Source organism: Symphodus melops (assembly GCF_947650265.1).
Source record: "Symphodus melops genome assembly, chromosome: 10".
NCBI classification, from domain to species: Eukaryota; Metazoa; Chordata; class Actinopteri; order Labriformes; family Labridae; genus Symphodus; species Symphodus melops.
Window position 1 is genome coordinate 22,852,463 of NC_136700.1, and position 16,747 is coordinate 22,869,209.

The 16,747-nt window shown below is 39.3% G+C and overlaps 1 protein-coding gene across 2 annotated transcripts in view; it reads left to right on the forward strand.

The window, feature by feature from the left end:
* Positions 1-10,746, forward strand: part of brip1 (BRCA1 interacting helicase 1) — a 70,492-nt gene extending 59,746 nt beyond the window's left edge. For both annotated transcript variants that reach the window (XM_079353932.1, XM_079353933.1), the window contains one exon: positions 10,505-10,746. In XM_079353932.1, the coding sequence (XP_079210058.1) occupies positions 10,505-10,561 (57 nt within the window). In that variant the 3' untranslated portion in view covers positions 10,562-10,746. The remainder of the gene's footprint in view (positions 1-10,504) is intronic.
* The last annotated feature ends 6,001 nt before the right edge of the window (positions 10,747-16,747 follow it).

Here is a 16,747-nt window from a genome sequence, read left to right on the forward strand (position 1 = left end):
TGCGTGTTTTGGTGAGATGAATGCAAGTGATAGCAAACCTCGGCTCCATATTTGTGCTATCTAAGCCATCAGTGATAGCAGCTCCTTCACCAGCTTCTTCACAGAACACACCCTGTCAGCCAGCTTCTTGTTGTGAATGATTTACATGTGTGGTGTCAGGAGCAGCTGAAGCACTTCTAATCTGATACATCCTTGTGGAAACCTCAGGAGGAGTGTTTGTTGGGCAGGCGGATGTTTTTCGTGGCAGAGAGAGGACAGAGATCCTATCCTGCACATTAACAGTAATTGCGCTTGTCTCGAGTTCATTAGACAAGGAGTGGGGCCTGTAGGAAGAAGGCAACGGAAGGGGAGGTGTCATGCTCTCACATCAGACATGAGGCTCTGGGGCCAGGAGGAGAGTAGGTGCAAATGAGTTTAGCTCCAAACGAAAAGGGACTGCATGATGGGCATGATAAAAGTCATTGCCGCTGCCCACCCTTCCTGGCCCGAGGATGGTAATTACTCAGATTGTTTTGCCATCACTACCTCCTGATAAAAACCAAGGGCTACATGACAAGACTCAAAACAAACACTTAAGATGATAAAGGACAGGCGAGTGGCTCACATGAGTGAGATGAGTCATGCTCTTAAAAGGCTTTTATATTGGAGACACTGAAACTTGTTGGACTTCCTCTATGACAAAAGTTTAAACATTTGAAGAAAGTTTTTAACTGCAGCTTAGCAGGATAACAACATGTGTTCCTGTCAAAAGGCTAAACAGAATACAAGTCGGGATTCATTCTGTATAAAACATGAGTCTCAGTAATGCCACCCATTTAAGCCAATTGAAAGCAGTCGCCGTGTGGGAAATGCCATCTTAACCAAACTCACCTAAACACTGGATCAATCTAGAAACAGGCAGAGCAGTTTTTAAAAACAGTGTATGGCTGGAAATGAACCATCTTAATTCCTCAGCCACGTGGACTCCTTCTGCCTCTCATTACGGGTTGACCTCCTCGCTGCCACCTGCTCTCTTGGTATCATCGGCCGTGGCTCTTGTTTATCTACTATGCCAAGATCATTTTTGCTTTGTGCGAATCAATGGAACATTAAATGCCTTGTCAGTTTATAAAAGCGAGGAACCCATTGTACAAAAAATGTCATACTTGTTAAGGAATGAAAATGATCTGAAGACAAGATGAGTTGTAACTTAATATATATGCAAACCAAACTACATGTTTTTATTCACCATCTTGTGTTTGAGATACTTTGACTATTGATTGTCTTCAATGTAATCAACAATTGGATTTCTACATAATCTAACTTTGTTTCATGATTCAAATGTTACTGAACCTCAGATTCTGTCACTGACAGATGATTTGCTCAACAACACCCTATCCAAGAGAAATTATTGATCTTCCCCTGTTCATGTCTTTCACCTCAGCTTGAGTGAACATGTCTTCTCATATCAGTGTTATTCATTCTTTTGTTGAATACCGAAATTGTTTCCCACAGTTGTTGATCCCTAGAAGTGGAATAATCTTGTTATCATCACACCTCATCGGAGATCCTTTAGGACTGTTCCCCTCAGCAACAGTCTAGAATAAAAATGGCCTTAAAGCCTGAGCTCTTTGGAAATTAAGACATCTGATCAGACAGGACGTAACTTGCTGCTGTGACATCCGTTGATCATTCTCTCTCTAATGACATTCTCAACACTGAAGGTTGTTCCCCCCTGCGTGACAAAGGCAAGGCGTTCATGGAAGCATGTGTTCTGTAAACGTACCCTGCCAGGAGCTGCTGTCAGAATCCTTCCTGGACCTGTTTTGGAGTTTTCAATCCAACGTAATGGGATCACCCTTTAAATACCCTTTCAAACGGCTACGCTAAACGGATGTACAGCCCTCTTTTCAGCCATCTCTCTTATCAACCTGGCTGTGCTGCGTTAAGTAGACACCTGATTTGACGGTCTAACTTTGTCAGATCGTCACAGCCTAAGCCCCAAGGGGATGAGCCCAAGATCACCTGCTAAGGCTCTTTGGAGTCAGGGCTGAGGACCTTAATCCTGAAGTTTACCTTTCTTACCTGTGCGTAGTCCTCTTACCAAACGCTAACTTTGCAGGACATAGGGCTTTTGTCCTGGAAAGGCTGGCTGGCAATCCAACACCTGCTGTAAGGACACTTGGTGTCCAGATTTCTTGAGATTAGACTGCAAGGGCAAGGCTTGTTTTTTACACCTCTGTCATTTGAGGGCAGAGTAGCTTTGCATTCATCAAGTAATGTGTGCAGATCAACGTAAGAAAGCAGTGGCTACATCGCTTAGGATTTTATCTTAACTCCATTGTTTGAACTTACTTCATTTCTTTCTTTTATGATGTAAAATCTGAACATTTCGTACCTGTCCATGCAGCTAATTTCGGCGTGTTCAAATTACTCACAAAAGGAAATCTAAATGGAGCTCTGCTGGGAAGTTGAGGGGATATTACAAATTAGCTAGTTTCGTTAGATGAAATATAAATAAATATATTAAATACATACATATTGATGTTAAAATTTTGTTTTGCATAGTTACAACATATTTTTGAATATGAAGGTTTTTAATGGCTTTTTAATCTTTCTTTCAGAAAATGTAAATGTTCTGTTCACCTGGGCTTAGCAAAGAGCCTCCAGAGCTCATAGATTGATGAAATTACATTGATCCATGATTGGGAAATCATTGTATTCCAGCTGAGGAAAATCAAAGAAAACAAATGTGAAAAAATTGATTTAAACACTAAAGGGATGTAGAAAAAATACATTACATTAACTATTAGAGAATAGTATTTATAGAATTGTTTTGGATTTGACAGTAGAAATTTTAATCTAAAAAACCATAGATTTTAAAAGGTATAGAACACAAATCCAATACACAGTTACGGACATTAATATGGAGATATGTAGATGTTCCATGTGCAGATTTAAAGATGGGCAAATAGGCAGCAATCACAAAGCTAACCAAATCTGAAGAATATAAAAACTTTAATCCAATCTGTGAATCTATTTAGCTATGTAACAATGTTATGTGAGAGATGCAGTAAAAGCTAGGACAAACAGAGATCTTGTTTTGGGTAATCCCATCATGCGCTCACTGTCCTCAAGCGTGCAATAACAAACAAAGTTGTCTTCTGCCTCTCACCCAGCCTTTCTTTAGGTACTTAATCACCTTCATGGGGATAGTTCCTCCTTTGGATAACCTGGCCGTCCACAGCATGTGATCCCCCGTAAACCGTACTTACCAATCTTAAAGACTTGATCCGGACCAGGCCGCCGGCTAAAGATGAAGGTCTGCGAGGTTGGCTCGGATCGTTGTGATTACAGAATTACTCAAGGACAAACTTCTTAGCAGGATATTCCTGACCACTCTTATTCCAAACACAAATAGGGACTTACGCATGACCTCTGTCCAAAGTTTTCATTGTTTACTGCATAGAATCATTCAAGGAGAATCTACTCATTTACAACAAAAAATTAAAGGAATTAAGTGATTTTTTTATTTGAGACAGTTAAGTAAACTAACCATTGTATTTACAATTCAGACTACTTTTTAAAAACATGCAAACTAACACTTTCCCTTTGAGTAAATATTTTTGTAACACTGCTGAAAGCAGCCTTTACAATACATCATTCCGTATCATTTAAAGACATCCGTCCATTTACCTCACAAACTATTGATTTATTATCAAAAAAAGAGCGCTTTGAAATTAGAAAAGATTTAGCTCTTCTGTCACTTGAAAAGATAAAATCATCCAATTTATCACTTCAGCAGATATTTGCAAAGGACAACTAAACTCGTCTATACTACGATTATGATGATGAACAGTGAGCTGACCTTTTATATGGAAACTATCAACTTTTAAAAGACCTTTATGACCTTTTTACATGAATAATGGTTTATGTTTCATCTAAAGAAAAACTCAATAAATGAACAAAATACTTAAATATAGACAACATTCATTTTTTCAGGCAGTCTTCCCCTCTTACAAACCCAGTCCAATTGTTATATGTGGTTTAATGTAGCTTGAAATAAATGCATATGGGTTTAAAAAGTAATACATATTTTAAGTAGAAATGGCAAAGCATTGCTAAAAGTGTAAAACAGTTCATTAAAGTCATTGGTTTCTAAACTGGGACATTTTGGCAGGCAACGCTTGAATAACTTCCTATTTGGTTTTAACTGGTTTCAGCCAGTAGAGGGTATACGTACACCAAGAGTAGGTCCTCCCACTGCAAAGCCTCATTGTCTCATTATGCACCATTACCCAACAGTTCCACACGTCTGATTGTTTGTGCAGTGTGTCTGCACTCATGACGGCAAGAGTCCTTGTCACACTTTGTGTATGTTGCTATCTGCGGGTTCTATTTCTATCCATGTTGAAGATCCACCCTGTACTTTCAGGTTAATATCAACAGAACCTTTAAGAAAAAAAAAAGTTTGATCAGTGGACGAGTAAATCTGATGAAGTTTCCTTTTGAGAGTCCTGAGTTGGCGCAAGCACTTTAAAAAGACCCACTAAGCCGCGATGAATCTAATTGGGGTGGGGGTGGAGGAAGTTAGTTCGGTCTTTGTGGTCTTTGTGTCATAGTGCTTGCAGAAAAAGCCAGACATCAAATAGGCTCCAGCCAGAGGTGAAAGACGGTTGAGCGGTTAAGAGGAAATAATTAAGGAGCGTCTCCAAGCCCACTATGTGGACGGTAGGGTAGGCGTGTTTCTTAGGAGTGTTTCAGCCTCGCCTAATCTTCTGCTTCAATCACAAGTGGAGAATTTTGTAACTCCTTTCCATCATTAGCACATAGCATGTTAGCTTCGCCTATTTTTTTGGTTCACCAATTGGGTCATAAAGACCAAAAAGGAAGCATGATCCATTAATGGCATGTACCAGACTTGATTCAGAGTCAGATGGGCCAACAACATCTCAAAAGCAACACTCAATCCATTAAAAGAAATACAACTTTTAGCTTTATTTTTATTTTACTTTTATGTGCAATAGCTATTTAAGTTTTATAAGGAATTAGTACTTGATACTCAGCTGCAGGTTGGCTACTTACGCTCTGGTTTTAAGTCTTCGAAGTGGACCGTTCTGTCAGTCGTAAAATAGCAGGGCTTAACTTTACAAGCCACATTATGCACACAGCAAGAGTTGAAGGTTAATGGCCAAAAACCATACAGTAATGCAACTCATAGTGCATGCACATAGCAAGGATTGTTTATTTAAAGTATGTTGAAGTTATGAGTCGGTCATAAGACCAAATAAATCTGTAGAAGAACTACTCTACCATTTAAATATCATTTTTGTTCCCCTGTAATGCTCGACATTATCTTGAACTGTGTATTACTCTCACCTTCAAATGGAAGGTTTATTGAAGTATAAAAGTTACAGGCATTTATACGCCAAGCGCCATACAAGACGGTCTGTTTACAATGTTTCCATGAGAAGCTATAAAGAGAAAACACAAGCTGTTTAACTTGAAATAAAAGTAGGTGAACAGTTAACATGCAGCCAAACTTTGTCAAAAACTGAAATCTGTTTAAGTTTCCAAATATCCCACATATTATTCAATAGGAAGTTTGATGAAACAGTAGCATCGTGAAAAGTGTTTAAATACTTCTCTCAGTGTAAAAAAAAAAAAGGGGGATTTCAATGAGGAGCGTTGACAAGCTGATACTGAACTATTGGTTGTTACGTCCTAAAAGCAACTTTACAGGAAAACTAAAAGAAGCTCATCTGTTACTGTTATCAAATCACATCTATCTTAATGAGGAGGTTGGAGAATTATCTACATAACTAACCATCCACTGGAATGGAGTAGTTAAACAGAAGCACATTAATATGAAACTAAAATAATGAGTTACAGACATTTAGGGCTGAGACCAGCGAGGTGCTGTGTTGCTGAGTGGATTAAACGTGTACAGGTTTTGTTGCTGCTTTCCCTGGTGCTGAAACATTTTCACTGCAGTGTCAGATTTGTGCATGATAACTCCTCATGTACAGTAGCTCAGGGTCATTTTGTTTCCTCAGTGTCAGACATGGAGGGGTCTCAAGATGTGCGTGACAACAACGTAGAGGACGCAGACCAGACAACAGAGTCTGACTGTGGAAGTTCAACATATATTCATGTTATCGTCAAACGAGTGAAGACAAACACACTGGCCAACAGAAAACATAATGAAGCAGTTATATTAGATGCATGGAGATTTGATTGGAAGCGTGCATAGAGTCTATAGTCATGTGCAGGTTGCAGGATATAAACGTCATCACGTGCGCTCTCACATTAGCTAACTCCAACTTCACATGGAAATCTTTGTAGAGGGCTGACAGGAAGAACTCCGATGAAGTCTGAGTGAAAAGGTATCTGTTAGTGTTCATACATAGAGCTCATCCCAGCAAAGCTCAGGAAGTTTTACTGGTGTGTGTGTGTGTGTGTGTGTGTGTGTGTGTGTGTGTGTGTGTGTGTGTGTGTGTGTGTGTGTGTGTGTGTGTGTGTGTGTGTGTGTGTGTGTGTGTGTGTGTGTGTGTGTGTGTGTGTGTGTGTGTGTGTGTGTGTGTGTGTGTGTGTGTGTGTGTGTGTGTGTGTGTCACACACATTTTGCCTCCAGTCAGTTACAAAACATCTCTCTTCAATGGAAAGCCAAAAACAGTAGCAAAGGTTGAAGAACATGTTCCTCATCAACCTTTTTTATCCTCTATCTGAACTTTAAGAAAAAGTTGATCAAAATGTTTTTCACAAATGAAAAAGATGTAACATGAAGTACAACAAGTGTGTTTATCAGTTGGCATGTAAAGATGAATCTTGAGGCAGTTAAAAATCGATTCAAAGGCGTCAAGGTTCACGTCGATACTCTGAAAAATGAATCGCAGTTATATAGTGAGCGTCTTTGGAGCAGAGGTTGTAACAAGAAGACGATATCATGGCAGCCGTGGAGACCAAACCACACTAACAAGCGGCTGTGTAGTCCCGCTCGCCCAAACGAGTGTACGAGCCAAAGAGGTTGCGAAGTGCATCTGTGTTTTCATGAAAAAATTAAAGGAATCTTTTTTAGTCACAATTTCTCTTCAGTCTCATTTTGTAAAATAACCCTTATTAGGCCTCGAGTGAATCAAAAACAGGAAGCAATGTCTTGATTTTTGGATCTTGTCTGATCTTCTTCAGATCAGCCAAGATCTAAAGATGCGTCACAGCCACAATATGCAGGCCAGACAGGAGATTTTCTGTGTTGAGCTGAATATGATGACGATAGTTTTTTATTTCACGCTGACATCACAATCACATGACTTGCATTGTATAGAGTGTTTTAGCTTAACAGTGTCCCCCATGTGTATGCGTGGGTTCCTCCCACAGTCCAATGACATCTCATCTCTTTACTGGAGACTCTAAATTGTCCCAAGGAGTGAATGTGGTGGTTTGTTTGGTTGTTTGTTCTCCATGTGTCAGCCCTGTGATTGATAGGCGAGCAGTCCAGCGCTCTCGCTCTGTGATGGCTCAGATCGGCTCCAGCCCCCCTGCCACTCCACATTAGACAAAGCAGTACAGATGATGGATGGACTTATCTGTGTTGTTAGTGTTTGGAGTGATCCGATCATGTGCACACCAATTTCAAAATAATATATATCGATATACTGTTCTGTGTGTGCGTGTGTGTGTGATCGCCAATTCTCGCTAAATCACATTCACAGACTATATAAGGATTTTTGCCCAGTGTGTCTGTACTAATTTAACAATCAAAAGAGAAATCCGCCTTCATTCACCTTTGCTGCTGCTGTTGAGATCATTCTTTTTGTCCCTTCTTTGAGGAGGCGGAGCACGGCTCTCTTTGTTTTACAGTCTGCAAAGTTTTCCTTTATTTGTCCATGTTATTTTAAGAATCGAGATGCCTTACTTTGGGTTTTGATAGCAGTTTGACTCAGATTTATTGTTGACTTGATTCATATAAAACTTGAAAGCCACAAGTCCGAGTCCATACTTTGTTCTTTATGTTTGTTTGTCTCTTTCAGAGAATCTGAGTTTACCCAAAGATAAATGTTTTTAAGTAAAATGTAAAATGTAAATATTCTGCGTCTTGACTCTGAATGTCTAATCCAGGAATTTATTCTAATGATAATTCGTTTTTAACAGATGCTTTTAACCAAAGCCATTTTGAAATACGGACGTCCTGTTTAATACAGCAGATTTAGCTTTGGTTTATACTGCTGCCAACGAGCTGTGTGTTTGATCAGGAGACACAAACACACTTTAATGTCCTCCCACTGGAGCTTTGAACCACAGTGAGCCCTTTTGGCCCGGTCTTCGTGCCCACTGAGGCTAATCCATCGCAGCGGGTCGTGTGTTTTCCTGGATCCTTTTTTATGAAGAAGAGGAAGAAAGAAGACTTTCAACACCTCAGTATGTTCTCTGTCATTTATTCACACTAAAGCATGGTCTCACCTCGTACTTGAGGTAAATTGAAAGTGATCTGAAGACGAGCCAAGTGTGACCCTCCTCGTCTCCTCCATGGCAGACCTCTCCACATGAGGACCAGATCAGAATTATACACTAATTGACAATTTACAGGCTTGAGAAAAGCCGTAATGGACTCGATATTAAATCCCCCTCTGATATTTAAAGTGTCTTTTTGGAGTGGCTTGCTGAAATACCCAGGCTCTTTTCTTTTTTACAAGAGGACCAAGTTAAGCCCAGCAGTGCGTCAGAAAAGGCCAGCAGAGCCCACGTGGCTGTTAGACGGGATTATGGGACGACAGTAGGCGAGGGCAGTGCGACGCGGGGGACAGGGGAACGACCAGATCTCCCTTCAATCACTTCCAGATGGACTGCAGGCTCAGGGTCTCTCAGCGGGGATACAGACGCAGCCTGATGCACTCGTGCTCCATAAGGGGCTTAAGCTTGGCCTCCTTGAGATTGACCGGAGTTTTATGTGGAAAGTTAGATAACATAAATTTGAGTTTATCCGACCTGTCCTTTAAAAGCACTTTTTAAGCTTTTACTAAAAAAGTCGGACCATTAAATTGGACCAATAATAAATCTGGGATCTTTGTTGTGCACCTAAGAACACAATAGAACCTTATTTTAACTTTTGCAACAGTTCAAACTGCATAAAACCCAACAGTTATGAGGTTGTCATCTTTTTCAGTAATTGTTTTAAAGCGACACAATCTCTGTTAGCATTTTTGTGCAGTTCATACAAGGTGCAGAAGTTTGCTTTTCCTTTTTGGTTTCTAAATTCATGACATTTTCCAGTAACTGGTGCCGAGACTTTTGTTTTTGTTGCCACTTTCTCCACACAGGTATTGATTCTGTTTGATTTGTACTGTAAGTTTAAAACTCTAGTATTTTAACAACGCTACATATTTCAACTATAAAAGGATGGCAAAGTTACATTTCAACTAATCCCTGTCAGGAATATAAAGCACAGCAATCATTTGTTAAAGAGACTGTCCTGTGGCGCCTTTACTGCACGTCATTCCCTTTGAATGCAAAGCTACAGCGTTGCATGAAATAATCAGACACACGGTTTCCACACTGAGCATGTTCGTTGTGCCTGCAAACAAACCATGAACCTTTCAGCTGCTCATTCAAGATGAGACTCAAGATGTCACCTCTGAAGCAAAAGATGGCTCGTCTGGAATCATCCTCATTTTTATACATTTTTTTACCCTGATATGCAGATGACTGCTTACTGGAAATGATGCTTTCAGCACAAGCATCCGGAACCAAATTTTTCTATTTATCCCCGTGGGGCAATCAGTGCACCAAGCGTTCGACCACAGGAGCAGCGAACTGCATACACCCTGACAGAGCAGGGGGAGCAATTCATGGTTAAGTGTCTTGCCCAAGGACACATCGGACATGTTGCTCGCAGGAGCTGGGGATTGAAACCCTCGATTGAGAGTCTCTCAACCGATTCCGGTTGAGAGACGATGACTCTACCCACTGAGCCACAGCCTCCCTAATCATGTCAAGTTTATACACCAAACCAAAAATCTTTCAGTAGAACAGATTTGCCACTGTTGCTCCATTTGTCTCTTCAAGTCAAGACTTTTACACTCTTACATCTCGATGCACAGATTTCATATCAAGGATTCAGCTAATGAGAACCTCCCCCCTTGCCTCAGGACTAACTTGGCTTGCCTGGTTCAGCATATCCACAGACTTCAACATCAAATAGTACATCCTTTATCAGATAAGGAATCTACTGATGAATACAACAACTTTTCACCTTAGCTTTTGAAGTCTTTGGGTTTAGTCAAAGTTCTGCCTGTTATCAAAATGCAATCGTATAAATTCTGAAAAATGTTTCTCTCTTAACAAAATGTGTAAGATAGATGTTTTGCTATTTTTTCAGGAAACTAATTTCCCACATGTTATGCTAATATTTCTCTGCTTATTTTAATCCAAACACTGTCCTTGTGTCTAATGAGATTGATGTTTAATCTCAAGTGAGTATGTTCATGGAGTATGTTAAAAAATATTGTTCTTTTTGTGTTTTTTACAGATATTGTTGGCTCCAGCTGCAGTCCAGTTCTGCTCACGCATCCACATTGAAAGCTAACACTGAAAAAGGACCAGGAGGACGATGACACTGATAGCAGTAGCTTGTTTTGCTTTAGTGCAGTTTTTCTTTTAATTCTTAGTAAAAATTTTATTTATAATATGACGGCAAAACTGCGTCAAAAGTTTTCAGAAGTAACTTGATCTCAAATAAATGAGAATCTCAAGAGAATTAAGTGACCTTGATTAGTTATTAAATTTATTTTGTCGCAAATTTCAGACTGCAAACATCCCCAATGAGAGTCAACCAACGACTGTACAAAGTCAAACACATTCTGAAACTGTAATCCTTACGTTTACCATCCTGTGGTACAAAGAAGCAGAAACTCCTACACTAGAAAAAGTTCCATGTGAACATAATCCATGGAAATATATTTTTCCCCTAAAATGTTTTAATAGTGTTGTAATGTAATTCCTGGCAAACATAGTTTTCAAACAGTGGTTTGGCATATTTCAGCCTATGTACTGCAAATCAGTAACAGTGGGACGCGGGAGTGTGGACTGAGAGGGCACGTTGGGTAAAAGCTGTCGGGTGGCTGCCCCAGAACATCCTGATATTATTCAAAGCACTCAATTCAAACACTGTTCCAAGGTAACTTGTTTACAGTAAGGTTGTCAAATGTTCGATGTAATCTTCGTTTTTTAACACCACTGTATTGAAAAGCACTAAAAAACTTCAGATCTTGAGCCATATTTTCTACCAAAAGCTGCTAAAATACTTTTTTGAGTGCAAAAATTATTTGGCAACATATCAAATGCTGCAAACGTCTTAGTCAGACTGTGGGCAGGAGTTTGTCTGCATTTTCTGGTTCTAAAACAAAAGTGCACTCAAGATCAAGTGGCTAGCACTTGCATTTTTGATATCACTGTGACTTTATTTTTACCAGAATTGTATCATTTTAAAAATCAGGTATCATGGCTGGTTTATGGTAAGCTAATTACTGGAGGTAAAAGAGTAACATTTGAGTCAGAAACTGTACTCTGACAGCTGAATTAATGTCAGATCTCTGTTATCAGACATGTTATAGCTCAGCGTTTGGAGATAGCCGGGTGATGATTTGTTGATTTGAGTGGTAGCTCTCTTCATGAGAACTCTCATCCCCCCCTTCATGTGAAATGCATCAACAGCTGAGAGGGAGATAAAGAAAGAGGTGCTGACACGAACCAGGACCGAGCCATCAGCATAACTCATGATCTAATGAGAGCGCTGTGTGAGAGAAAGCAGTGCCCTGTATGCTCATGTACTCGCCCGCTGTCTCTGCATTCCTTTCAACCAAATCTGCTCTATCTTTACTTTTGATTAAGCCCCTTTAGACATTGACTGATAGTAACTCATGACTACTCCAATGTGAATGCATCTTTTTGATCTAAATGGGAAGAACCGTTTAGGAGCCAAGTGCTGCTTATCATATTTCGTAAAACGTTGGTTACACCCAAGCCACAACCTCAGGTGTTTACAATGTTTGCCATTGCAAAGTTTAAAAAACTGCAGTTTCTCGAGTGTCCACTTGAGGTTGGCTGCAAAACCAAATAAATCCTGTTAACGTCCCAGAATAAAAGTCGATTTGCCCTGGAGAAATTAACATGTTTACAGCCTTGTTATCGAAAAATAATTGATTATCAATAGCTAATTGCTTTATTGTTGCACACTGAATTACTTTATTACTCACCTGTTTTGATTTTATTAAGGCTTAGTCAATCACAGATTTGCAGGATTGGGGTGGGGCTGAGTTCACTGCCTCAGCTCCACCTCGCTGCCTTTTTCTAGATTGACTGAAAGCTGAGTTTAGACAGCATTTCCAATATGGCCCCACAGTATAACACCAAGACTACACCTGTTTTTTACACAGTCTGTATTGTTGCCTTGGGAAATATGTTCAGAAATGGAGAAAAGGTGTTTTACTTTGCTGACAAACAGCAAAGTAAAACACCAAGTCAAAGCAGGACAACAGTTTTTAACCACTGATCCTAACAAGCTCATTAACTTCTATTTTACAAGATCTTATACAACAAAACACAGCATCTAAATCTTCTGAATTAGAACCCCAAAGTACACTTGCATGGGTATGTCCTTCCAAAGCTTTATGCAAGTTTTTAGCAATGTCTGAATTTAACTTAAAGAAGGAAGATGGGAAGATAGTCTTTGCAGTAGATTTTTTACTGTGGTTACATTGCCAGAGAAATTCCAGAAAATGGGCTCTATTATTCTCTTCTGTCTAATGGGTTCAAATACTTCAACACCTAGAAAACACTAGGCTCATTGCTTTCCAAGGCTGTTCCTTATTGGATGGACCAGCGATCGAGTTGGCTCTTCCCCTTTCTCCCTACTGCTGTTGCAGCTCTGTTGCAGCTGCTTCTTGCGTCTCTGCATGCTGCATTCTTCCCACTGTATTCTGGCTCATCATTATCCCTGTAGATTACAGTATTAAAATCATTTTCCTAATCTACAGTAACACTGCCTTCTGCCAGTTCCTCCGATATGTGTTCTCGTCAGATGATTTTGTACATGATGGTTTGATTCCGTGGCAGCTTCTGTCTAGAGAAGACTCTCTGTGGGCAGGCGCAGATAAAATGAGGAAGTGCAGGTTGTTGTACTAAAGGCATCTGAAAACTTTGTCTGGCAGAGTTTAGCTGGTACTGTATATGAGCAGGGAGCTTTCCTTCCAGTAAGCACTAAGGGGAGTGAAGCATTATTCATTGACATGAATATCTATCTTATAGGGATATGCAGCTGGTTAACAATCAGCTAATTCTTCCTTTAACTATCAGGAATCTGGAGGTTACATTGAAGAGTGATTTGTAGACAAAGCACTCCTACTTTCAGATAGTTTATTCTTGCAAGTGAACGAGATCTGTGTTGCAGGTCGATCTTGGCCTACTGTTCATAGAGAGATGATCTTGTACATGAATAAAAACAGGCTATTCACCAGAAAGGAATAGCAGAATTTAAGGTCTGAAAAGCCATGACTAACATCCAGTGTCAGCAGTTTTTTAATTCCTGATTTCTGAAATAGCACAAACTCTGCAACGTTGGTATGTTTGGTCATGGTTGGGGATACTATACTGAAGTTTAACTTAAGTCAGAGCTTAAACACATTCTCAGCCCCAACTTAAAAAGAAAGGCAGCGCGGTCCAGCTCCTACGGCTTCCAAATATAACAATCTGGGTACCTCACTTGTTTCAGTTTTGTCAAAGCAGGACTCCATTGTCCAAGAAAGTTTTTGTAGTTAAACATCAAAAGAAGTCACCAAATCCTGTTAAGGTTAGGAAAATATTTCCACAAAGGTTTTCTTTTGGGTTTGAAGATGTATATTACTACAAAGTACAAACATTACATAATTAACTTAAAAAGAAGAACATGTCCTAAAAGAAGTCAACATTATGGCACTAAACATTTGCATTTGACGTCATTCCTGAGCTGCAGAATCAACCTGTAGAAAAACTGACTGTAATACTTTGAACACCTCAAACATTTTGTAATAGAAAAAAGCAGCCATATTTTAAATGTCATGATATCTCAAGCCTCAAAGGACGGAATATACGTTTTTTTGAAAACTTCTTCAAAGTTGGTGTAATTTATTTAAGATGCACAATGTTAGCTTTGTATTAAAAATGGCAAACAATTAGAGGCATTCAATGTTTATTTACCGGGAGTGCAGAAACGTCAATTTAAGAAAAAAAAGTATTTCGTTGGACAACACCAAATAAAGGAGCAATACTCAAATGCATGAGAAATCGCTTTTATGTCCTTCAAACACTCTTTCTTCTTCAATACAAAATATATTGTATGTTACTGAGATATTTCTCCTTCAGCTTCCCGGGTGCTCGGGCTGTTTTGTATATGCAGTCTTGAACAGATTTTTTCCAAGTAAGTCATTTGGGAGTGGGATTTGTGTGCCACTCTTTTTTTCCGGCGCTCTCAGCGGCTTAACAAAAAGTTCTTTAAGCTCACATCTGGTTCTGCATGAGAGTTCTTTGCTGTCCCGTTTCACGAGAATATTGTTTGGGATTGTGAGTTTGGAGCCAAGCTTTGAAGACCAACAGTAAGAAAGCTTTAGTCTCACACACAACCATAATTGTTTTTTTAAGATGAGTGCTTTTATCAAACAACCGGCATTGACCTTTGAATTGGGCAAGTACGACATCATCTCTCACAAGGGGATGTTTGAGGATTTTTCTCTATGTACACTAAAGGAAAAGGCTGATTCTGAGATTCACATTGTGAACATTGTGACATAGTCAATCTCACTTTGCAATGCACCTTAACCCTATACATCAGCATCAGGCAGAACAAAAAAAAAAAGTTCTTCACATGTGATTACTTTTGGAAATGAAAACCCCATCTGGTTGAATGGCTTCAAATGTTGGTTATATTATATATTTATCTTACAAATAAATTCAATGAACACTGCCAAAACAAACAGTATATCAGTGCACAGGTGAACATGTTTTTGTGTTACAGTGGAACAGTCACTTTAATTAGTTTTGACTGAATTTAAGAAGTGTACATAGCTTCTGCTACATCACCCATTGCTTAGTGGACAATCTTCTTTAAGACTAAAGTTTGGCATTTTAACCTTCGCCTGTTGTTTCTTGGAAACCAGAAGTGATAAAAGGCTGGATTAATATTGCTATGCATAGATCCCTGTTGAAAGCTCGCCGTAGTAGAAACCACTTATTATTCATAAATATGGCCAAAGAATCCTGTTGTACAAAATAAAGCCAAAACCCCCACGATGCTTGCAACATATTGTGCTTGTGAAGTCATTTGGAGCCAGGACTTGTTGTGAAGTGATCCCTTAGGGTTGTACAGTCCATAGCAGAAACCATGTTTGAGAAAAATGTGTTTGACGTGTATTTTGATTTTGTAGTTTGACCCATATCTCATCTGTTAATGTGAAAGAGGCAGAGCTTGTGACCTATACTGAAGCCAGTCCACAGAGAGAGCCCACATCTTTTGGCTTCACTTCGGAGGAGCAATTATGCTGTCTATCATTTTATACTGTCAGTATTAGCAACTTAGTAAACACAGCTTGCTACATCCCAAAAGCATACCCTGCAGTATCTTCTATGCTACTCTTATTTGGATAATAATTTACAAAATAAGCATAAATGCTGCATTGACAAAGACTTAGAACTACTGATTGGCACCAGAGATGTTTAAGCAAGAGGCTGTCTGAGGTAATAAATTCACTGAGAGGCAGTGTTTCTTTTTGATAGGTTTAAAATTAGAATTATTTTTGCAATCAGTGGAGTAGCCACCATTTGGCCTTTGATTTAATGCAGATCGAAGGCACTTCTGCATAGGCATCATGTTTGTAACCAAGAGGCGAGGTTGACTTCATACAGTCTATGCCATATATGGTTACAACCATTATTCTGTTTATTCTTCTGACATGGTAATGGTCATGGAGAATCCATGCTGTGTTAGATAAATGGAGCCAATAGGGTGGACTGGTTACGACCCATTAAAAGGGTTTGTTGGATATATACATTTTAATTAGTTGAGTTTACTGAAGGAATAATGCCACAAAAAAAACAGCTACTGATAAAGATGTCCTACAAAGGCACACTTTGCTCCTGTTCAATGTTTTTGCAAAAAGATTGATGGAAAGGTGTTTAAGGTGATTACTCTGACTTGTATGCAAGAGAGCCAAAATTGATCTTTAGTAGGAACCAATGAAATTGGAGATGATTGATATAGACATATTAGGTGGGGTTGGGAAGGCATACATTATTCAGGTGGAATAACACACTTGATTGTTCAGGACTTTTCATTGACTTTGACATAAAAAAAATGGAGCAGCAGTAGCCACATTCTTTGAATGTACTCTAAAAGGGTTGCAACAAAATCCACGGGCCCTCAGCGCTCAGTGTTCCCTGAGGATCAATCCTGTACTCTTAATTTTCCCATCTGTGCTTTTAATTTTCTTCAAGATTAACAATGTTGTTTCAACTTCCCTTTTCAATGTTATTTTCTGAAAAAATAATCCTCACTGCTCTTCAGGTTAGATGCACGACATTCTTAGGATTCTTGTTTTCAGGTTACTTTTAGACTCAGCGTCACATTAACACTTGTTATGCTGAACCTTTCGACCCCTCTGGTAGACTTCTGAGAACACAGGAAACCACAACAGGCTTGAACGTGTGCTACACATCTGCATATCTGTGGTAGAGGTAAGGCTCT